Source organism: Diadema antillarum, unplaced genomic scaffold (genome assembly GCF_040938485.1).
Source record: "Diadema antillarum isolate AM-2024a unplaced genomic scaffold, OU_Dant_1.0 scf00000042, whole genome shotgun sequence".
Lineage (NCBI taxonomy): Eukaryota > Metazoa > Echinodermata > Echinoidea > Diadematoida > Diadematidae > Diadema > Diadema antillarum.
Window position 1 is genome coordinate 482,243 of NW_027270931.1, and position 26,342 is coordinate 508,584.

A 26,342-nucleotide genomic window follows, 5' to 3' on the forward strand; every position below is an offset into this window, starting at 1 on the left:
CAACCCAGCCCTTCCAAGGAAGTTACAATTTGACCTTTGACCTCATGAGGTTATTATATTTTTTTTTTTCAGAGCCAGCCATGCCACAGTGAATCTAGTTCTACCAACAGGTGGTTTGTTCACCAATGTCTCTACATCAGAGACCCTTTCACACGAAGCCAGGGTAACACTGCACTTTTACCACAAGCCTATCCATATTCCCAGCACATGCAAGGGGAAAATACCGTCAAGGAGAACATTTTCAAAGTGTGGAAATTTCTGTGCATTTCGCAGAACCAGAAACTAGCACAAAAATAAAAGCATGAGAGTATTTTTACTTGCCCTACATTCCAGTGGTTAATGTCATAATTCTGCAGAATTAGAAAGACATGACAATGAAATTAACCTTACTGACCACGCGCCAAAAAAAAACTAGAAATGTCGCTACAGCGACTGGTTATACCCCCGTCAAACATCATTTCATAAGCTTTGGTCAAAACAACATTTGATAAGCTTTGGTCAAAAAACTGAGGAAGTAGTTAAATCCGCAAGATCTTTCCTTGATCTTCTGCCATTAATATGCCGTTACCATGGCAACGTACTTTCGGGTACTGTCGAAAAATGCGTTTTGCACATCTACAACCAAAGGCACACGTCTGTACCAAGTTTCATGGAAATTGGGCAAAAACTGAGGAAGTAGTTTGCAACACAAAATTTTCCATCATTTTGGCTCATAATATGTGAGCTGTTACCATGGCAACATACTTTTTGTCACTGTCAAGAAATGTGTCATGCTGACCTATATCCTAAGACAAACATTCAATATGAATTCCATGAGAATTGGAAGAACACTGATGAAGCAGTTTTGCCATGAAGCATTTTGCCCTATATTTTACCAATAACATGCCGTTACCATGGCAACGCACTTTTTGTCACTGCGGAAATATGTGTCTTGCACATTAACATATTCAGATGAACATCTGTACCTAATTTCATAAAAATTGATCAAAAACTGTGGGAGGAGTTCGCGACGCAAGATTTGTACCCATTTTTGCCCATAATATGCCGTTACCATGGCAACGTACTTTTGGGTACTGTCAAAAAATACGTCTTGCACATCTACAACCCAAGGCACACATCTGTGCCAAGTTTTATGGGAATCGGTTGAAAACTGAGGAAGTAGTTCGCGACGCAAGATTTGTACCCATTTTTGCCCATAATATGCCGTTACCATGGCAACGTACTTTTGGGTACTGTCAAAAAATACGTCTTGCACATCTACAACCCAAGGCACACATCTGTGCCAAGTTTTATGGGAATCGGTTGAAAACTGAGGAAGTAGTTCGCGACGCAAGATTTGCAACGGACCGACCGCCCGACCGACCGCCCGACCGACCGCCCGACCGCCCGACCGCCCGACCGCCCGACCGCCCGACCGACCGTCCGCTGATTCCTATATACCCCCTTCAAACTTCGTTTGGCGGGGGTATAAAAAAAAAATACTCACACGAAGATATCCACTTTTACAGTCGAGCTAAAAGGAATTCCACTTTATGTTCAGCTTCACTGGTGTAAACAGAGTATTTCAGCTATTATGGAGACTCCAAGAGCAGTAAACATTTCAGAAATATTGATTAAACAAAAAATAAGAATTTTGTTAAGTTGTTTAGTCATTATAGATTTCTACAAATAGGGATGTTAATTTTGATGAAATAGCAATCAATTCTGTAAATAAAATGAAATTCAGTGTTCTCACTTCACAAGTCTCCTTCACTGCAGGCTTGAACACAAATCTTTACAAAATATCGATTCATTTACTTAAAAAAGAAGAAGCATTAGGCCCTACTTATATCAAATTCCTGCAATGTTTCAGAGCTGCAAATGATGTGTGTACCAAAGCTAATGCAGCTGTCATTTGTATGACGCACCTCTTGACCCCCGGGATAGGTGCGTCAAAGTACCAATGTGCGTCATACCTTTTAGGTACCATGACGTACCCTCCATCACAAAAAGTGACACATCTTTATGAGACATTGACGCATTAACCATGAAAAATGGTGACGCACCTCTTCGTGAAAATGACTGACCCTTGACGCACATGTTATTCGCGGTACGTACCAGACTGGAAAAGTGTGCGCTCACGCGATTCGCTGCCTGCGAACTGTGTGCACCGAACGGAAATTCGCGCGCGTGAATCCCTGTCGCCTACGGACCCTCGGATGTTTACATGGATCGCCGTGGTATCCCCATGTGTGGGCGGCTGGGGAGCGTGAGTATAGTAGCTTAGCTGCACACACCCAGCTAGCTGCCACTACACTACAGTCCCCTATTTCGTTTTGAGTCGGGGTAGAAGCGTTCCGTTGTGCAATGTCTGCTTGTATTTCTCTTCTTCTCCATCCGCTTGTCCCTTTCCTCTCAAGTACGAAATGATTTTTAGAGTGTTGTGTGTGTTTTTTGTAACGTTATAGCATCATTTTTCTGCAAGGAAGAGGTGAGTTTCTGTTCGTGTATTGCGATGTGCACTGCAGTATGTGCAGATGAAAAGCGTTCGAACTTTCTTTCCCGAGGCCGAGTATCGTGGAAATTCGATGTAGGCCTATTTCTAGGCCTATCAAAAGAGATCTCATGTAACAGAATACTTATAACAAACTATTTTCCGGTCAAAATGAATTGATTTCCTTTGTTTTGTATCGTTTATTGACTTGATCCTAAGGATCTCGTCGCAATACCGAGTTTCCAATGTCTATATTTATTTTCGCGTAGCTTTCGGTGCTGCCAACTTTTGCTAGGGCCTAATTAAATTTACTACACTAAACTTACCGTTCTCCACTGTCGTTTCTCACACCTTGTTTGGTACGATTTCTTCCATTGTATATCACTTTATCCGTTCCCTTTGTACTTTGAAGTATTTTACGTAATTCTTTCAAGTGTCTCGCACTGCTATTTTCGTAACGGCGATTTTTCCGCTTGCTGCAATCACTTTTTCGAACCGAAGCGACGAAGTTTGATACCAGCCGCTTTAGTGTGCTGTGGGTTGTCTTTCTAAATACATGTACCGGTATTTGTGTTGTTGGGAGGTGTTGATACTTTGTATTTGTTATTTTATTTTCCTAGGTGTTTGTCTCGAGGGACTACATTGTATGCGTGTTTCTTAATGTTGATAGGAAAAGGCTAAAATTGTCTGGGTGATGTCTGATGGTGGTGATGATAACTATGCTGGTGGAAAAAGACGGCTTACTGTGAATGCTGAGCGCACGTGCCGTTTGTTTTATTTCACTTTCCCTCTTATTCTTCTTTCCCCCTTACTCTTCTTTTCCCTCCCAAGAATGATAAAAAAAGAAATTACATACACCTCACAACAAAAAAGAACCACGTGCTACCAACCTTCGTAAAGTTAAATCTAAATGTTCAACATCAGCAAAGAATAAGGGGAAAGCACGAATGACAATAAATTAGAGCGAAGAGATTGTGTTACATGCAGTCTCTTCGGCTCGAAGAAACTTGACACCCCACCTCTCTCCCCCTTGTGGAAATTTCCACAAAAGCAGGTGCCACACCCAGGTGCGTGCCAGACGAAAGAATGCGCGCACTGATATAAACAGCGTGTAAATATCCTGGAAATATCGATCGAAGAATCAGCTCATTAGTTGAATTAAAGGAATCATTGCAAAGATATCGTGATTCTATAGCCTTTCTTTTGGCGCATAGTAGGAAACATCAAACAGTCGAATATAGTGTACTTGATCGAATATCTTATGTTCCCTGAACACTAAAAAAAAAAAGATCGATTAATCAGTCAATTAAAATTGCAATCACAGAAATAAAAAGGTCTCGTATGCCCAGAGAAATTCACTACGAGTAGGTTCAATGAGATGCAGTCATCACCTGGTTAGACAGCAAAATCATGACAATTAATTTCAGTTCACGCTCATCATAACTGCTTATTACTTATCAAAGTTTTGGCTATCAACATTCGTTCATACGTGTTTTTTGTTTGTTTGTTTTGTATGTTTTTCCTCAAGTGAAAGACGTAATGATTTCTTTGTATCGAACGTAGACTGTATGTTTACCGTTTATCCAAACAGTAGGCGCCTAGGCGTACTTTCTGAATATATTCAGAAATTTCTATCAACATTTTAAATATATTACAAGACTCCCAAATACCAGTTTAAAAAAAATAAGAAATCGAATTTTTGAGATATGAACAACAACAAAAAATAACTAGATCTGTCGTCTTTGGGACACGATACATACATGGTATAAGTATGAACTTGATAGGCATAGCACTTTCTGAGCTGACCTCTGCACAACTTTTGGGGAGAAATAAAGAAAGAAAGAAAGAAAGAAAGAAGAAGAAGAAGAAGAAGAAAGAAAGAAAGAAAGAATCCGTACAGATACAGAAGGTGATTCGAGAGGACACTCGGATCACCTAAAAATGCATAGGAAAAGACCACTTCAACTTCGAATGACTTCGAATTTCTCAAAACCGTTCCCTAGTTCATGGACATCCCATAGAAACGCGTGTTTTGATATACTAGTATAGGCCTACACGTTGCTATGGCATGTCCTCGAACTATATATCTAGTTTCGCGAAACTACGGCCTGGCATGGCCACAGTAATTTTTTTCCGTAACCTCCCGCCTCCCCTTCCCCGATTCGAAAACAGCTTGATTGAAGCCCCTGCCTATATTTAAACACGAACCTTATTAAACCCTAAGTTTAACATAGGTACATGGTTTATATGGCTAGTGTTTGAATAGAATTTACTATTTTAAGTTAATATAATAGACTGTCAGTATTGCAACTGATTGACAAATTGCCCTACATCGACGTAAATATTTTGTTCATAGATATGAATAAGACTCTCAGTAGTTCCATAATCGTTTGTGTGTCGATCGGCAGGTTAGGGTTTAATACGGAAAAAATAATCGCGGCCTGGCCTCTGCTCTGCCATGCCTCGTCTTCTGTATACACGTGTATGTACGCCTGTACTGTATGTACAACGCGGTACACATCACGCACATGGTTTTGCAGCAGATTTCACGGTCGCGTCGACGGTCGGTCGATGCTACACTACAACAGTGAATGCGATTGAAGGATAGCGAGCTTCGCGATGCCGCGGGTTGTACATGTGATGATTTTAATCACAAATCATGTTTGGTAGTGTGGTTTTTTGAGCAAATTTGTGCTCAAACCTTCTGAAAAGACCTTTAGTCTGACATCAGATAGAAAAAGAAGACATACGAGAATGAAGTGAGTATCAGTATGTTATAATAAAACTGAATGAAAATTGTGTCATTTTCGCGTTTTCAGGAGCCGCTGAATTCGGCCGGCTCGCGATCGTGAGTTTGTTTTATTCTGATACGGAGGGATACCATGCAAGAAGCCTCGCAAAATTACATGACGGTCCCATTAACGAACCTTTTGACACACTCTGGTTAAATGACCGACTATGACGCACATAATGGGTCAGTATTGTGACGGACATTTTGCTCCCGTGACGGTACCACGCGTCATCAAATTGGTGGTACTTGACGCGACCATGACGCACTTTTCCCGGGGGTCAAGAGGTGCGTCATACAAATGACAGCTGCATAACTCATGAACAGTGAATTTAGAGTTTCTAGATCACAAACAGATATCATTCTTCATACACGTTCACATACGAAGACAGGTTTGCCCATTCACCTCACAGATGTGGAATCTATGGACAAAATGTTCAGGTATATAATATTAGTCACGATGAAAAAAAAAAATGGAACTAGAGTTATAAATACACTGATACCCATTCATACTGAGGATGAAATTTCGAGCCTCCTGGAGGTTTGAAAAAGCGGTCTCTTGTCTGTTTATACTGCTCAGGCCACCTGCCCAAAGGGTGCCCTGACTGGCTCTGCTTTCATGGTAACTGAGTTCCCCTAAATGGTGCCGATTTTTGAAGTTCTTGAGTGCAAAAGAGTTCTGCGGCGTTTATCAGTGGCAGTCGGTCACAAGATGGCTGGTTTGCTTACATTAGCTGGCCTTGACCTTCGGAAATTAACTTCCTGGTCAGCAAAAGAGCCATTTCTCAAAACATTCAGCGTTTATTGTGCAGCCGAGGCTCCTCGAGGCTGTTATAAAGTTATAGGAGGCTCTGAAACCACCCCCTGTAGGGGGTTTCAGAATCTGATCATATCCCCTTTTCTGTATGCTGTCTGTTTATAAATGTCGACCGAGAAGGCTGCTCGAAGCTGCTTGAGGAGACTTCAGAACCTGATTTTCGCTCAGTATGAATGGGGCATACATTTGGGAATGGTTTAGGGACACTGGCTGACCTTGCTAAAGAGGTCAACGAGGTAATGATCCAATATCCCTGGAACATTCCTCAGCTCTGACCACACTGGTCAGGAATGCATAAATTCTAGGGGTTGTAAAATTAGTCTTTGCACAGAAACTTCTGTTAGTTATTACTTCACAGATACTTTTATCATACCTGAATAAATATGATAAAGGCTGGGTGATTTCTTTCGTCATATTCTATGTCATGTTTACACACATTTTGATAATAGATATGTCAACTTGACGTATGTATGGGCAGATTGTGCATAAAACTCCACAACAATATTTGCAAAATGTATCTTTGAAGACTAACAACGTCACATGCACACCACCTTGTAACTGTGTACAAGATAGTCTACTTTCAGGCAAACTCTTTTGATGATGCATACAATTGTTGTTCATTCCAAAGGGGGGAAAATATCAGAAAATTTGAAATATTTTGTTCTTTTCGTTCTTATTTCCATCACAGACTGAACATTTGAAATCATTATCATCCCTATAATTGTACAATCAAATGTTCAATTCAGCATAAGCCTTCAAGACACTAATTATATTCAATGGTTCATGTTTTTATATGTAATCTATTGTATAAGACTGGGGTGAAGGGTATTGCAAGAATTGTGCATTTTCTTGCCTGTCGGTCATTGTTTTTTTGGTTTTGGGTTTGTTTTTTTTGTTTTTTGGGTTTTTTTTGTTTTTTTTGTTTGTTTTTTTTTGGTTGTTTTTTTTTTTTTTTTTTTTTGGGGGGGGGGGGGGGGGGGGAATCCAACTATCTCAAAGCACTGTACAGCTATTCTTGAAAGAACAAGTCCCTAGCAAACATATACAATTTGTAAAATGGTCTGAGCTATATGAATGGTAGACTAACCATCTCCCAAGGCTGTTAACACACACAGGACTTGTTGAAGATTATGTACCACTTGTACAAATTCCTGAGTACCAGGAAATAACTCCAAACTAGAAAGAGAATGTGCATTCCAATGAAATTGTACACTGTAGCAGCATATAAAAGTACTCATCAGGTACTGATATGAGTAGTTCCCATGTACTATAAAACAAGGAATTTTCGCGTGCACTTTAATTTCGCAAATTTCGCGAGCGCCAAGATTCGCGAAATTAAGATGTACGCGAAAGTCCTTGTTTACACTATATGCACTGAACGCCAGTGGCACTTCGCGAAAATTTCATGCCACGAAAAAGGCTGTCGGCTCCAATTCGCGAAAAATTCATGCCACGAATATATCATGTTTTACAGTATATGAGTGTTAAATTTGCCAATTCTTTTTAATTTAATTAAAAATACAAGGAAAAGTAGAAATTACGCGGTGCGTAACATATGTCCCCGCCGGAAGTAGCATTTTGTAACAAAATGTGCAATATAGGTAAAAAATCAAGGTCAAAGGTCAAAGAAGTCAAAGGTCAAAATTCTGTGTAGAAGTTTTGAAGCCCTCACCTAGTGCCATCACATAAAGCAAATGGAATCGAAATTGGGTTAGAAATGGCGAAGGAGTAGCATTTTGTAGCCAATGTACAATATAGGTCAAAAATCAAGGTCAAAGGTCAAAGAAGACAAAGGTCAAAATTCTGTGCAGAAGTTTTGAAGCCCTCACCTAGTGCTATCACATAAAGCAAACGGAATCGAAATCGGGTTAGAAATGGCGAAGGAGTAGCATTCTGTAGCAAAATGCACAATATAGGTCGAAAATCAAGGTCAAAGGTCAAAGAGGTCAAAGGTCAAAATTCTGTGTAGAAGTTTTAAAGCCCTCAACTAGTGCCATCATATAAAGCAAACGGAATCGAAATCGGGTTAAAAATGGCGAAGGAGTAGCATTTCGTAGCAAAATGTACAATATGGGTCAAAAATCAAGGTCAAAGGTCAAAGAAGTCAAAGGTCAAAATTCTGTGTAGAAGTTTTGAAGCCCTCACATAGTGCCATCACATAAAGCAAACGGAATCGAAATCGGGTTAGAAATGGCGAAGGAGTAGCATTTTGTAGCAAAATGTACAATATAGGTCAAAAAATCAAGGTTAAAGGTCAAAGAAGTCAAAGGTCAAAATTCTGTGTAGAAGTTTTGAAGCCCTCACCTAGTGCCATCACATAAAGCAAACGGAATCGAAATCGGGTTAGAAATGGCGAAGGAGTAGCATTTTGTAGCAAAATGTACAATATAGGTCAAAGGTCAAGGTCAAAGGTCACGACTGAAATTCTGTGTAGAAGTTTCAAAGCTCCCATGTAGTGCTATCATATAAAGCAAACAGAATCAAAATTGGCTCATAAATGACAGAGAAGTAGCAAATTGAAGATTTTGATCACACACGGACGCACACACGGACACACGGACGGACGGACGGACGGACGGACGGACACACGGACGGACGGACGGACACACGGACACACACACGTACGGAGCCCGTTTCATAGTCCCCTGCTCGAACTCGTTCGGCGGGGACAATTAAGTGGATAGCAACAAATGCTAAGATGGATCTGTGATCAGCCAATTTGTACAGAGGAGACTATTAAAAAGTTGGACCCAACTTACGAAATATCTTGTCAGATTTATGACAATTTTGATTGCAATCAGCAATATTGAGGCACAAGGGGACCTCTCTGACGCATTTATGACATAAACACAGGTATCTCAAGCTTTGATTTGCAATCAGCAAAGTGCATCCATACTTCCATGGTGAATTGTACACTGTATTTACATGGTTCTTTGCACGCTGATGTACTCCCGGCACGCTAGTAGACTTGATGTGTTGGCCAAGCCATAAATTAGCCTCCTATAAGAATCTCGTAAACTGTCGGTAAAATGGGGGAAAGCTTTCGCAGAAAGACTTTTATACGAGCAGACAGACTTTCCAATAGTTACAGGTCATATATCACCACGGCTAAATGTCATTGTTTTGGCATGTCTTCCGATTGAGCCAGTAATTCATAATAGTGCTGCCTAAATTCCTTTAGTGGTCGTGTCTTCATTTCTGCAGAAATCATGAAAAATATTTGCATTCCTTTCACTTAAAGCTAGGCCCTTATTACATGTATGCATATATATGCTATGGGGCAACCAAAATTATCTGTAGGGCAGGTGAAATAATAGCAGCAGTATTCTGACAGCTGCCGAATTGCCAGATTGATTGAGCCAGTAGGGGAAAAAAATAACATACACTGCAGTGGCAACAACACACAATGTAGATATTGTTAGGCTAATGTAAAACAAGATTTTTTTTTTCTTTAATTTCACGAATTTTGCAAGAGCCAAGATACGCGAAATGAGAATGCATGTGAAAGTTAAAATGCATGCAAAAGTTCTTATTCGTACTAATAGGCCTATGCATGGGATACTTACATGGCATGCTTACAATATACGACTGCCACATCACGACTGTATCATTCTACTAATCTATCCCATACCGTTATTCACCTCAAACTCCACACTTCACTCCTTTTCTCTGCCTCTTTCTATTTCTTCCTGATTTTCATATTATGCAGGTTAGCTCTCAGATTTATTCTTTCTGAAAAAAAAAGAAGAAAAAAATCTGCACTTCTCAGTCAAAATATGAAATTCACATATTTTGTGTGACTTTTCTCCCTTGACCCATCTGTCTCCAGCAGCCAAACAGAGTAAAACCTCTCACAGGGTCCCTCCGGTCCCCTCAGAACTCAAATCCTGCGAGTGCCACCAAATTCCGTCACAGTAACTCATTTGCATTCACCGAATCGGCTGTGAGATCCAGCTTTTAGCCTCACTTCAATGCCAAAGCACAGTTTAGCTAAGATTTCCAACCTACATGTAAGCAACACCATCATTCTATTGATGCAGTTTCACATTTTAGTAGTCATGTAGTACTCTGTGCAACTTAGCCAGAGGAGAACAAATAACTAGATACCTATCTTTTGATAATCAGTACTTTGAATATATCGTATGAAATTATGGCAAAGAAATATATTCAAAGTCAATCATGATATGAACGCCGAGTATCATAGAATCAAATGAATGGATATACACCAAGTATCAATATTCGGGGAAAAAAACAGACTGATATCTTTTCATCACTCATTTACATTTTTTGATAACCAAATGAGCATAAAAGAGCACACTAAAAATGCTATTCAGTGGGACCTTTGTATAATGTCCAATGCAGAAATTTCTCAATTGGTCTTGAATAAAGGCTAAGCTGAACCTAGCTCAGAGAGAGAGAGCCCCTGTAGCTACGGACTCTACAGGAAAGTAAAAAGAAAGTCTCCTATTTTTAGCCCTGGCAGTGCATTCAGAAACCACTAGGCACACACCTGCTTTCTACACTCACTCCATCCACTGCTTGGCCAGGGGCTTCGAGAGAGGTTCAATCGCTTTTTGACGCACGACACAGCACTTTAAAAAGAACCCCGCCTCTACTGAGGTGTCCACAGAGAGTGCTGTTGTCATGGAAACAGGTTTTTATTCCTCCCATTAACCAAACTAGGAGCAGGTACGAGCCTGACACATAAATATTTCATATCTGTGACTCTACCATTTCTTAATGGTTGTAGATTATCAGCATGATATGCATTAAGCTCTCTTCTTTTTAAAGGACAAGTTCACCTTCATAGACATGTGGGTTGAGTGAATGCAGCAATATTAGTAGAACACATCAATGAGAGTTTGAGGAAAATCGGACAATCCGTTCAAAAGTTATGAATTTTTGAAGTATCTGCTCAGTCACGGCTGGATAAGAAGACTACTAACTATAGCTTTCACTGATGTGTTCTACTAATAGTGCTGCATTCTCTCAATCCTTATGTATATGAAGGTGGACTTGTCCTTTAAGCTCTCTTCTTTTGAAGTCAATCCAACATTGGGAGTAGAGCTATAATATGCACTGGATAATATAGGTCCTATCAAATTTCAAGTTTGTAAATTGTGAGATCAAAACTGCTTTATCTTTGGCCTCTGGAAACCAGGCAGGATTGTAGCTTTAATACACAGGTGTGTTTATCAACATCATATCAGTTTTTTCCTGAAAAAGAACATATTTTCTGCCAAAAATACCTCAAAAGTCTACAACTTGTGATCTCCCTATATAAACTTATGTACTTCTACTTTTCCATCTTCTTGTTTTTTGAGAACATTAATTTCAAGAGTCATATGCTTAATTTGAATTTTCATCTGTTATATCATATGAAAGATTCACCGGAATCACTGCCTTCATAAATCAAGTATAATACAATGTATGTAGGTAGTCTGTGCTGTGTGCATTTTAGAGAAATGCATGGACCATTTACTGTGCTTCACACGCAACCTTCAAGATCAATTTACAGCATCAGTTATGCTCTCTATGTTCAATCACATAATTGACTCACTGGTTGGAGTGTATTTTAAGCAGACTGCTCTATGACATTTAAAACAAGAGAAAAAAATCCATTTGCTCAACCAACAAAAGCGAAATCATTCTCAGGTCTGTCACTGGGAAGCTCAGGCATTATTTGTCAATTCATGAAATATAAGACCATAACACTCCCCACAAGAGTGACGTTGCCCTTTAAATCTTTATTGCTGTTAATCATTCCTTTCCTCCGAGCGGGGCTGCCGAGATAGTTCGAGAGGAAGTCGACCACGAGACATGATGCATATTTCACCGACGCGGAAATCATCGTACGTGCGGTTCGCCGGGAGAGGGGGGGTTTGCCGACGATGATGTCATGCATGATCATTTTTTTTTTCTTCCTACGATTCCTTCCCACATGCTCACTGTACAGGCTCTGGTGTTGACAGCATCTGGTCCATGAAGTCTGGTTTTCTGATGTACCAATCACGGTCACCTTGGCAACAGCTAAAAGACTTTAACAGTCCATTACACAGCCTAAAAATAAACAATATCTGAGCAAGAACATTTCGATTTCCAATAATTAACTGGTCAAAGCATTAATCCAATAGGAATTATCTCATTCTTACTAAAAGATTAAAGTGATATTTTTTTCTTTTTTGAAATATGAATACTACAGTACCCTGCCATCCACTTTTTATGTACATGTTGTAAATAACCTCAAGTCTAGCTATGTAAAATAGTGCAAGAAAAATGTTTATTTATACCATCAAAGAGATGCATCCTGGTAGAAGTTATAAATGGCAGGAGGCAACCATGCTGTAGACATGATTAATAATCAAGTTCACAGGCACATCAATTTTTTTTTTTAGATCTTCACCCCTCCCTCTTCCCAACACACACACCCAAACAAGCTCCGCTTCAGTTCACTTCCCTTCTTCCACATTTAAAACCATTAGAATGGTTCTTGATGACGATTCTACGAACCCAACCAGATGCACGCTGATTACAACAAAGTCTGTTTTTAGACTAGTCCACAGACGGAAAGCAGTACCTGGACATCTCGTCTCTTCCATCAATTCATTCACTGAGTATTGAGCCCAGGTTTGCCCCCCTTTGTTAAGGCAATTAATCTACTGGGATATGCTCCATTCATTACCCTCTACTGGAATGCGGCTGGAAAGCGAACCAGCACATTCTTCTCTGGATTGGAATGACAGATTTGCCGTAAGGGTGAAAAGAAAAAAGGACGAGACGAAAAATCTCAATTCCAGATCTGATGGATGCACACTGTGTTAGCGTGATGTTCTGTCGCACAGGGTTAGTATACAAATGATGCACAGGATAGAGTGCGTTAGTGTAGGCGTATAGTGCACTCGAGGGTATTTACAATTGTGAAACAAGCACGAGGCGAAGCCGAGTGCATGTTGCACTACATTGTAAATACCCGAGAGTGAGCTACGCCTCCACTAACGCCACGATATAATCCTGTGCATCATTTGTTTTATAAAATGGGTCGAAAATTCGAAAACTAACAGCATTTTTCAGCGTTTTTCACGTACCTCTGTGGGTCAAGACGTCCGAAGATGTTCCTCCCAAACATTTACGCACGTCGCACACGGAAATCCCGCACATACAGTATAAGTATAATGGGGGGTTGGGTTTCTGGACACTTAAGTTCCCGCATGAAAACTTACTTATTTTACATAGAATATGCACCCTTTACCTTAAAGACTTGATATAGACTCCTCATATAGGCCTACTAGACAACAAGAATTAACCTGCTAAATCGTTGGATTTGCCCTTCAAAGTGACTCCATGTACGCGTCCGGTCCAACAACGCTTGGTCTACTGTACTGTACAAAGTGTACGTATAGTAGAGTATACGTACGCCACACATGTTATGCACAAGGGAAGAAAGGCCGTCCGTCCAGCCGGCAGCCCGAACTAAAAGTTGTTTACAGGATTGACAGCGCGTATGCATGCAATTCAAAGGAGCCGCCCCGCGCACAGACGATCGGCAATAGGATTTAACACGCAGTGCAATGGGACTAGAATAAAGAAGCACACGTGACTCATTTCAGCGCTTCCTATTGGCTACATTCTTGAACCCATTTTATAACTGCTCCTGTTGCGCAGACCAAGCTCGTTGAACAGAAAGCACTCATGCTCATGTACTGTTTTGAGGGGTGGGATATCTCTTGGGTCTGGAACAGTGTTCACGTTCTCTGGGACCATTTTACCTCAAGCTTCATGCACTCATTTGTGTTGGACTGTGTTACCAGGAGATGGAGGGCCCGTTAAACTAACATTTTTTTGCAAATCAATTTTTGCAATTGCAATGCAAAGAACATTAATTCTTCAGTGTTGACACACACAAAAAAAAGCATTTACTGTCCCGATATGGATTGCATACTTGCCAACATTTTGAAATAATAAAAAGAGGTAGATTTTGCGAGGGAGCGAAGCGACCAAGCCCGAGCGCGCTTGCGCACGAGGGGGGGGGGAGGGTGTGGGAGTGGGGTGTCCCCCCCTCCCACGGTGTGGACTTTTTTTGTTTTTCAATATCAAAATATGAGATTTGGTGCATGCTTCTTAATCTTTTTAAAGGGTTCTTGGTATTGATAAAAAAACATATAATCCGTGTAAATCTATGAACTATTTTGTAGACTACGCATATGAAAATAAAATCAGACAAATTGGTAAATAATTTTTGTAGGCTAAGCATATGTGAAAAAGTAATCAAACATATTGGCAAATAATTTATCCCCTTATAGTGTACTTTCTATTGTGGAGCTAGTGTGATGAATAAGATATGTTGCCCTCATCAAATCTAAATTAACTAGAAATGTCGCCACAGCGACTGGTTATACCCCCGCCAAACAACATTTCATAAGCTTTGGTCAAAACAACATTTCATAAGCTTTGGTCAAAAAACTGAGGAAGTAGTTAAATCCGCAAGATCTTTCCTTGATCTTCTGCCATTAATATGCCGTTACCATGGCAACGTACTTTCGGGTACTGTCAAAAAATGCGTCTTGCACATCTAAAACCAAAGGCACACATCTGTACCAAGTTTCATGGAAATTGGGCAAAAACTGAGGAAGTAGTTTGCAACACAAAATTTTCCATCATTTTGGCTCATAATATGTGAGCTGTTACCATGGCAACATACTTTTTGTCACTGTCAAGAAATGTGTCATGCTGACCTATATCCTAAGACAAACATTCAATATGAATTCCATGAGAATTGGAAGAACACTGATGAAGCAGTTTTGCCATGAAGCATTTTGCCCTATATTTTACCAATAACATGCCGTTACCATGGCAATGCACTTTTTGCCACTGCGGAAATATGTGTCTTGCACATTAACATATTCAGATGAACATCTGTACCTAATTTCATAAAAATTGATCAAAAACTGTGGGAGGAGTTCGCGACGCAAGATTTGTACCCATTTTTGCCCATAATATGCCGTTACCATGGCAACGTACTTTTGGGTACTGTCAAAAAATATGTCTTGCACATCTACAACCCAAGGCACACATCTGTGCCAAGTTTTATGGGAATCGGTTGAAAACTGAGGAAGTAGTTCGCGATGCAAGATTTGCAACGGACCGACCGCCCGACCGCCCGACCGCCCGACCGACCGCCCGACCGTCCGCTGATTCCTATATACCCCCTTCAAACTTCGTTTGGCGGGGGTATAAATAGGAGACGACCTGGCTGTGAGATTCATGTACGTGGCAGATTTTGCTCTCTTCTGCAGTGTTTGGGAGGGTTTCCATTCATAGCATTCACTCTTGCAGAACGTGAGCTACCAAAACATTACTATGCGTGGTTCTAGCTACACGTACACGTGTACAGTAAGTCTTGCACGCACGTACACGGAGATATGATAGAGACTAGTGCGCCACTGCAGTGTGCATACATGTGTGCATATTAGAAGGGTGCATACGGCATTTTTGAGGAACGAGTTCCTTGAAATTATTATTAGTATTCTAATTACTAGCTTATTTTAGGGAATCAACGCACAATGAAGGGAAAATATGACTTCCATTTCATTTTATGGTAGGTTTGCTACAAAATCGGTAGATCAGAAGGGATTATGGGATTGTGATGCAAAGACGGTACAGCTTGTTTGTTTGTTTGTTTCGGTTTTTGTTTATTGGGGGGGGGAACTCTTGCAATAATTTTCCCTGTGAAGCATGAGTGAACAGCACGCAAAGACACCATTGACTTTTTTAATCGCAATAGTAATGCAACTTGCTACAGTAAGGCCACACCCATTTGGATGCCTAAGGTCATGTTCTGATCACTGTTTAGGCATGCACACACAATTTTTGTTTGTTTGTTTGTTTGTTTGTTTGTTTGTTTGTTTTATTTTGGCATGTATAAAGTGTAACATATAGAATTGATTTTCACATCTCAATGCAACAGCTGATGACTGATCCTGTGTGTAAATGCACCAGAGGATTCCACCCTCTCAAGGTGCCATGTCATGCATGGAAGGCAGTTATATCCAGGATTAATATTTTTTGTGTTATGTGTCTGTGCATGTGTGTATTTGAGGAGCAAAGGTACATGTACCCCCTTCAGGTACATTGGACCAAGGTACAAACTACAGGAGACCGTTTTCCGAGCACGAGATACTTGACATGTACATTGCAGTGTGGAAGGACCTCGTAGTCATACAAACCTTATGACAGGGGCAGCCCCTCGCATTTTAAGATTTGATCGACAGCAGATAATCGCGGTATGTAGTGACACATTCAATAGGCACATGACAACCAATGTGTAATGCCTTTATCATTTGAAAGACTCGCTCACTCATGGGCTGGCTTAACCAATCAAGTCATGGCATAAGTTTTGCTGTAGAGACAATCATCTTGACATTAGATTGGCAGCTATGAAATTTTATAAACAATAAATGTAATCTACTGCAATTATGTGTTGCTAATTTAAGAGTCAGTTATGAATTCAGCGATTAAATGTCTTTTTTTTTTTAATCTGTCATGGAAACAATTATTTATGAACAAGAAAGTGCTCAAATGATAGAATTTTTTTCAATTTTCCTTGCGAAACATTACCTACAAAATGTAAGAATAGTGATTATAAAAATACACAAAAGCATGTACATGTACATGTAAGACCTCATTATACAGCACAGTAGTGAGCTTTAGATAGATCTGCAACATGAACACTAAAAGACGATGCAGCCTCCTGGGTTGGACAGTGGAAATAGTTACCTCGTGCATGTGCAGAACCGCATTTTTAGCCTAATAGTGTCATCTTTAGCATTCATGTCGGGGATCTAAAGCTCGCTATTAAATAACTTTCTACATGACTGAATTCCTGACAAAGAAAAATAATTTATAAGACAGTTTAGGACTAATAAACTAGCAATCATTGGGGAGGAGGGGGGAGGGAATCAATGAGACGACAAAATACATTTACCCAAGCATGTCCAGTCAGTCCGCAGCGTGTGCGATAATGAGGCACGAACGACAATTTTATTCAGAATCACGTTTACGCAGTTTGTGCTCTTGAGACTGACGAGATTTTGCGATACTTTGCGAGAGTTTTTGCAGAGGTCGCAACAACAGCTTTCATAGCTTTCGCAGTGCATTGTTTGACCCAGGATGGTTAGTTAAGTTATAGAGCTGATTATGCTCATTAATTTGATACCTAATTTCCCTATTTTTGATGTCAATATAGTAGTCCATTTTAGCATCAAAGTAAACGATTATTTTGCCAATGTTCAAGAAGCTTTTAGATCATAGTTTGATGTTTTGCTAGTTCCTGACTGGTATTGAAAATAGATCTCCGTAATTTCTTCGATTTCACAATCGTGAAACTTGAGCGAGTATGATCAATTAAAAAACGAAGAGGGGCACCATTTTTAAGGTTGTGTATTTTCCTGTTGAAAACAAGGCAAATTATGTTTTCTTACTGGAAGTGGGGTAGTGAATGAACACGCGTGGAATGTGTTGTTGATACCCAGACAATGGTCGTGGACAATGGCCAGGATTGGAATGTTTCATGAGGAATTCCACTATCGCAGCTAGTCTTTGTTCATTCTGAAATGTGGTGTGTGCAAGCACATGGAAACATGTGCTTACTTCTTTCATGTGCATGCATTTCACCCTGTGTCAAGAATTCAGACTAGCAGTGCTCGGGGCAATCTGCATGAATAATTGATTAAGCATTCATGTGCCTTGCAGCAGAGCTCGGGACAGGTGGCAGCCAGGTCCATTGTTCAGGGTCATTGTAAGTGCACACTCATATACACATCATTGGTTCCTGTGTAAAGTTCAAGTTTTGTATAGAGAGTGAAAATTCGATCACAATCTGGAACCTAACATTTAAAACTCACAGCATTGAGTCAGCAGCCAATGGATACTACGCAATGCGACACGCCGCGTCTTGCGACAGATTTCGACCAATCACAGACCCGGAATTCCGGTGCGAATGCGAGGATAATCTTTTTAAACTCGACGCTAGACATGTCTCTGAATTTTGCTAGTTCCTGACCCGTATTGAAATGAAGATGGGAAAACGTGCCTTTATTGTGATACTATATACTTTATAGCGGACATAGTCTTTACCATATTTTAGAGGGGCATGAAAGATTTCAGGTTAGTTTTTTGGTGTCAAACGTGAAGGAATATTTTTGAATACAATACCGAACTTCGAGAGGGATTTTTTATATTCTATATTCTTCTTTTCCGTTTATTTTGATCATGAGCATATTTGCTTATGTTTTCTCTTTCAGTCGATACTAAAAGTGTCGAAAACTGACGAGAAATACTCGTTCTACACGGATTTATTCATGACCATGTATCTGCTCATTACGTATGCAAGCACCGCTCAGCCGTGCATACGACTTGAATAAATACGTGCGTTTTCGCTCGCGCTGCGGACTGACTGTGTCTGGTGATTAACAATGCTGAATAATATGACTAAAAGAATAACAACAGAATCTCAATATAGCAAACTTGTCAATCTCCTCACAGACTCATGCTTCCATTACAATCTCTTTCGACTTCTTCACAGCTTAACGCTCATCCATAGCAATGTGTACAATGACACACATCCTGTGTACATCAAGTTTTTGTGTGTGTCTAATTTTAGACATAAAGACTGGCATTCATCAAAAAATAAAACAAATGAAAAATAAGAAATGGGTGATATGTGTCTTGTATTGCTTCTTCCGGCACATTCATGGATTTGACGCTACCAAGAAATTTTTATCTTTCCATAATGCTACATGTCTGCTTGAAATGTGTATCTGTCTGATCTCGGCAAATTGGCAATATGGATTTACGAGGGAGAAGTTGGAGGTGGCAAGTAGGCAATGTCCTCGAAAACAGCTGCTGCAAACTGCAAGATTCTGGAATTAACAATTACCGGTTTTAGTGGATGACATCAAATAGTAATGAGTTTCACACTTCAAGAAAGCTCATTTGTAGATATGTGTTTTAAATAGAAACGTGTTTCATGCTATAAAATTCTTCTCTCGAACCAGAGTCTTAAAGCAAACTACACATAGTATTAAAATCATATTTTGTGCATTTGCATTTCTCACATCATATTTAGCCATGAGACACTTTCTGTAATGTTATAAAATTCATGGATGTTTCTTTTCCTAAAGCCTTTTAACAAGCCGTTTATTCACCAGTTCCCTCAAGGTAGGTTTCTGAGGCAGTTGTTGCTAGGTAGGGCAAGCCATCAGCAAGCCTTATGGTTTATGAAAGCAATCTTTTTGTAACAACGCACACATAGCATTTGACTACATTATGGAAACAGTCTACTGCTTAGAACTGACTGTTTTTGCAATTTATTACAATAATACAGATGTTTCTTTTCCAACAGCCTAGTAACGAAGTATTTCATTCACCTGTTCCCTCCCATTATGTTCCATAGGCAAGGAGTCACCTCGCTGTTGCTAGGCAGGGCAAGGCTCGGGCAAGCTTTGTGGTTGTTAAGGGCAACTTTTGTGACCCCAAAGTAAACTTACCCTAATTCTTCTCATGGCGGCCACGATCTCCACGCGACTGCTTGGTCTGGGGACATCCAGTGTACCGATGTACTGTAAGGAAGACAATAGAAAATAACCATTAATCTTTCATTTCAATTATTACCTTTCACATTTTGCATTTGAATTGTTATGAATGTACCTTTTAGTAGCTCTATACATGTATGATGTACTGTATGCATGGTTTTTAAATGTGTGCATGCATACGGGTTGACCAGATTAGTGGCGAAGTTTCTATTTGGTGTATCTTAGCTACAGTACATGCATGTGAAAGGAATTACTGTAAAATGAGGAATGTTCGGGTGCATTTTGATTAGCGCGAATTTTGTGAGCGCCAACATTCGCGAAATTAAAATGACGCTAAAGTTCTTGCCTACACAATATGCATTGGATGCCAGTGGCAATTCCTGAAAATTTCATGCTGTGAGAAAGCCCATCGGCTCCAATTCGCAAAATTTTCATACCGCGAATTATTTATCGTGTTTTACAGTACTTTGCATTTTAATGAAAATAAAACAGTATAGTGCAGTGCGGAAAACTATGGTAGATCACCACTCATGAAAATTGAATACAAGTCTTCAAGAAAGTCTCTGTGATTATTTTTTATGACTCATTTGTTCTATAACAGATACCAAAATGTGCTGCAAATTCTTTTGCTTTCATTGGTACAACATTTGGAAGATGACAAAACTTGACCTCCATTCAACAGAAAAAGATCTGCAGTTTGGAATCACAACTACTGTCTGTCCAAAATGAAAGAGACTGGATAAAAAACATATCACAGCTTGAAGCTGAAACTGAAGCTGAAAGATTGATGACCTATTCAGAATGACTAACTAACATGTGGTTTTTAACAATTTCTGTACCAGGGACTTTAGACAGTGTGTACAATGCTATGGGGTTTTCTGTGTCAATCAACACTCAAAGCAGACAATATGTAGTTCTTATAAATATCATTTTAGCAAAATATGCATTGTTTCTCTTATAATATCTTAATTAAAGGTTAAACAATCATGATTTTACAAATATCTATAATGCATAAAACAAACACTTAGGAACATGACACATCAGAAAATAAAATCCTCTCTTATAAATATGGATGTGGAGCTTCTTTTATCCCTCTTTTTTTTTTGGGGGGGGGATATTTTTTCACACTGAGGAAGAACGGGAGTAAGGAGTTTATAAATAGCAGCTGCAAGTCACATTGGATGACCGCAAGAAATGCCGCATTTGCTGGTATGACAAATCCCGGTTCGGGTTTCCGAGATGCTTAGCTAAAAACCCACCTCCTTCAAGTACAGACCGCAGCCTGTGTTTATCTTCGAGTCAGACGCATAGATGGCACATCGATATACACAGAGATGTACTCGCACAGATTTACGATTATACTTAATGTATGCCACTGATCATGGCTACATATCTGCAAACATCTTCTCCATTTCTTAATCTCTACCTCACAAACACACACACACACACACACACACACACTCACATACATTTGTATCCTAGTGTATACCACACATGTACACATACAATACACATACAACTGTACACACATTCACTCATACACATGCACGCACTATTTAGGTCTGAAAATTTGCAAATGATGTGTATTCACCATTTAGTCGAGATGCCAACCTGTTTGCTGTGAAGACTGAAACGACATATTTTTGGTGGAAAAGCAGTTTTATTACCTTTTCTACAATAGAAATGTATAGTAAAACAATTTGGAAAATATACTATTTTCCAAGAAACTCGCAGTATTTTCTGAGAAAAACCAGTAAAAATGCTGCACTAAAGAGATAGTTGGCATCTCTGACATTTAAAGCTACATCACTCTCTCAGTTTACTATGGCTGCATGCAAGTATTTTCACACACAAGATGTAAAGCAGCTACATGTATGACTGGGATTATTAATCAGTACCAGTCTGAATCTGAGGCTACTAGCAAGGGCTCAGCTTGCTGAGGTTGATCGTCGATTGGGCAGCTCGAACCGAGGCCAGTGAGCGAGATTTCATTTTGATATAATGTATTATTTTGAATTATTTATCAATAAAATGAAAATAATATAGGGTAAAATTTGAAAAATTTAAAGTGATTTTATGAATATTGATTTGGTGTAAATATTCCTAGAGGAATGATAAACGCCAAATAAATTCAAATAACAACAACAACAACAAGCTTGGCTCTGGAACCATCTGCCACTTGAGTATAAGCCATAGGGGTCATATGAGGTCAATGACAATCTACTATAAGTGTGAAATAGAGACTCCATAGTCCCACACACTCACTATGGAAAGTATCATCAATATTAAAAATGCCTGTATTTTACAGTCAAATTTGCTTACGTCGACCTCGCATTTGAGTAGAATAATTGCCCAAGTCAGAGGTCTTTTCCAGTCTTCTTCTCTTCATATTCCACTGAGTTTAATCCCCCATAAGTCAAATTTTCTCTTAGTTGAAGCTATTTCTTCAGTCTAATAGATTCTATTGAGGTGAGGTTGATTGTACTTGCATTACTAGCTTTTCATACCAATACACTTTGGGCACTGGCTCAACAGTTTGTTGCACATTTCATGTATACCCCAGGGTATAGCATGTGGAAGTCATGTGACAAAAATAAATAAATAAATGAATGAATGAATGAATGAATGAATGAATGAATGAATGAATGAATGAATGAATGAATGAATGAATGAATGAATGAATGAATGAATGAATGAATGAATGAATGAATGAATGAATGAATGAATGAATGAATGAATGAATGAATGAATGAACGAACGAACGAACGAACGAACGAACGAACGAACGAACGAACGAACGAACGAACGAACGAACGAACGAACGAACGAATGAATGAATGAATGAATGAATGAATGAACGAACGAACGAATAAATAAACAAATAAATAAATAAATACATAAATAAATAAATAAATAAATACATAAGTAAATAAATAAATAAATAAATAAATAAATAGAATAATTTTTTTGTTAAAGTAGTGAAGGTACTTCAATATTGCAAATCATCAGAGAGAAACTCCATTTTCAGTGAATAGGAGAATTACACACCAGGGTGCAATTTCTCAGGTAGTATTGCCAGTTGGCTTACAGCACATTTGCCTTGAAACTTTCATCGAAATGTTATGGTTTTTCTGACACCAAAGTGCAAACTCTTCTACACTGTGTTGAACTAAAGATGTATTTCTCATTGCAGCTTTCTTTTCCTGATTTGGAAGTGTTTGACTTTCAAGATGTCAATCAAAAGATTTAATGCCAGATTACATGATAGACCTCATGCTTAAATTACATTGCAGACATCATTCTTAATACCATACATGTAAACATGCCAGGTTCATTATGCATATGCATACAGTGGACTGCCAAGTTTGTAGTGCCATCACGTTCACACTGGTGATTATCACATTATTGTCTCAGCACCCGAGATACTCTGCAGATCTTAACATACTGCATGCTGGTGCAAACGAACCTTTAGTTTACACTGCCCACTCTGCCTGCCTCTACATGTATGACTATGGTGGATTAGTGATGGGGGAAATCGTAATGCCTGTAATAACATGCTTACTCATCTTCTGTCTTAGAATAACCCTGGCACTGATTTTTTTTTTTTTTTGAAGAAGCATGCTGGCAATAAAAGCTATCTCAGTACTTAGGAAGTTATTTTCATCTTATCAGCAGCTATATTTTTATTGCAGTCCTAGCAATAAAGGGCATTAAATTAACTGGCTTGAATTAAATCCTGGCTAGCACCAGTAAGTGGTAATTCACCACTGCCAAATGAAAAGAAAAGAGTTAACACTTCCTTTAAAGTGACAAAGTAACCTGTATACAAGCATAGAACTGTTCTGACTTGGGCCACATAATTTCTCACATTTCTTTGTTTAAAAAAGGGGGAAAGAAAGTTCATACCCTTGAGAAAGCAAGTTCATCTCATGCCCATAAAAGTTTAGTGACCTCATGTCCATCAACCAATGCAGTATCAAGATTGATGCTCATTCCCTGGATTCGCTTACAGGTATTGATAGGGTCACTGTGAGTATTACCACTCTACTACAGACAGAGCAAGGGTTTGTTGTCATAAGGAAAAATGGAAAACATCCTGATTAGACAGGGCGCAGTGACAGCGAGCTTGCCCCCCATCACTTGGGATAATGGGTCGGCCATATGTACCCCCCATAGAACTTCCATCATCGGCCTAATGAGCTGCGTGATCTTCACTCATAACTCATAATTCAGCGCTCCGACCGCAGGCGCCTAGTCTGCCCATCACAGACCCGGTCGTGTCTCAGACTAACGCTGTCTCCCGACACAAATCTACTCACGTATTCACAGAAATCATTTTAAAGAAATCAGAAATCACTCCCAAACAAAATTATGCATTTACCCTCACAACATCCACAACATGCTACTTCTGCATTCAGACATTCTGCCTCTTAATATCTGGGAGTGATACGTGAACCAAAGCAGTAGTGCTGTGTGAACGGAGTGCTGTTCCAAATTCTGCAAGGGGCTTCCCCATCTCTCTGAATACTGTAAAATGAGGAATGTTCACGTGTATTTTAATTTCGCAAAAATAGTGAGAGCCAAGATTCGAGAAATTGAAATGCACACGAAAGTTCTTGTCTACACTATATGCATTGCATGTTAGAGGCAACTCACAAAAATTTAATGCCGGGGAATTGAAAGTTCATTTGATGAAAATCCGGTTTTGAAATGGTCAAGATATCATAAAACAGAGCGAAACAAAGCGATCCTAATAAATGGTGGGTCCCACCTTTTATTAGGATTGCTTTGTTTGGGGATATCTCAGCTATTTTAAAACAAATTTTCATCAAATTCCCAAACTTTGAATTCATCTTAGAACTATATTCTCTTTAAAGGACAAGTTCACCTTCATAAACATAAGGATTGAGAGAATGCAACAATATTAGTAGAACACATCAGTGAAAGTTTGAGGAAAATTGGACAATCGATGCAAAAGTTATGAATTTTTAAAATTTTTGTGTTGGAACCGCTGGATGAGGAGACTACTACAGCTTGTGAGTCATATGCGTACAACAGTATAAAGAAAATGTAAAAGAAAATTCAACATATTTTCACTTTTTTCGCATAATAGAGCACTTGACCTGCCTCTGTCAAAAGGCAGGGGGAATAATATTACCCATAACATTTGTCGGTAACGAGTCAGGGGAATGTGTACTTTTTTCAAAAGATGGAATTTTGTAAAATTCTCTTTATATTTTCCTTATATTGTTGTACGCATGTGACATCTAAGTTATTCATACACTGCAGTAGTCTTCTCATCCAGCGGTTACTGCACAAAAACTTCAAAAATTCATAACTTTTGAACGAATTGTCCGATTTTCCTCAAACTTTCACTGATGTGTTCTACTTATATTGCTACATTCTCTCAATCCTTATGTTTATGAAGGTGAACTTGTCCTTTAATATTTCATTGTCTCACAAAATTATCATCAAAAAGTGTTGGAAACCTGAAATCCCATCCCAACTAAAACTGGTCTACCTTTCCTTTATGTACTATCCTTAACCAACAACCATCCTTAACTCTCTACTCTCCCAAACTCCACACAAATGAGGGTCTCCCTTCTGGCAAATTGGTAAAAAGGCTCATTGATGGGGTAATGCAATAAGTGTGTGCAGCCATGCAGCAAAGGCAGCCGGCAGGAAATGGGCCAACAATTGGTAGGAGATGGGTAAGGACCAGAGGGAAAAGGGGACTTGTCCTTTTCTCTCATCTCTTTCTCTTGCTCTTCTTCAACAGATGTCCCCTACAGGTATCCCATGCCCATCGGCTCTCCACCACAGCCATACACAAACATTCACACACACACACAAACATACACGAGCAAAGAAAGGCATGCCTGTAAAACAGCAGGCAAAAATGAGTTCCTAATCTAATTACATGAAAAGGAAGAGGTGGAAAAGTTGTACATGAATGTCAGTAAAGGCTACCGACACACAGCGGATGCCGTTCCCCTCTATGCCATGGAACTGCCTTCTGATCCGCTGCGTTAGAAACCGCCTTCTCATCCATCGCCTTCCCCTCGTTCCAATCTACACCCCGCCCCCACTTTGCCCTTTTATCATGACCTCTTCTTAATCAGTCACACACCTGGAACCCGATCATGGTTTAGACTGAGCGATCATGATTAACAACATTCTTTAAAGGGAAGATCCGCTCCACATTAAATTTGGCTTTGACAAGCAGAGCCAAGCACATAGGACAGCGAAAGATTCATTACAAAATTAATGTACCATGAAAAAAGAAGAAGGTAAAAACATTCTTTTAAAAAAAACTTCTCAGATTTTCATGCAGCAGTGAAGTCAGTCACAATCATTTATGCAAATAAGATGAGGCAATGATGTTACTGTCCAACAACTTTCCCATTGGTTTTTTCATATAAAAGCACTATTCGAAAGTAATGTCCATAAGAAAGTTATGTAACTGTAAAGACTTACCAGTTTTAAATGTCAGTGGGGTAAGATCATCAAGAATTGTTACAATCACTGAAAATCATTAAAGTTAATATTCAACTTGATGTTCATACCTTATAACCCAAATGTAATGTTAGAACATTCTTGCCATACATATTGTAAATGTTACCTTTAACGCTAATCAAACTACATTGAAGTGATACTTTTGTTTGCAGATCTCCA

The 26,342-nt window shown here is 39.3% G+C and overlaps 1 protein-coding gene across 1 annotated transcript in view; it reads right to left on the minus strand.

The window, feature by feature from the left end:
* LOC139713088 (uncharacterized) overlaps positions 1-26,342 on the minus strand; it is a 191,876-nt gene that overhangs the window by 143,337 nt on the left and 22,197 nt on the right. The window contains exon 2 of the mRNA XM_071624848.1: positions 19,623-19,694. Within this exon, the coding sequence (XP_071480949.1) occupies positions 19,623-19,694 (72 nt within the window). The remainder of the gene's footprint in view (positions 1-19,622; positions 19,695-26,342) is intronic.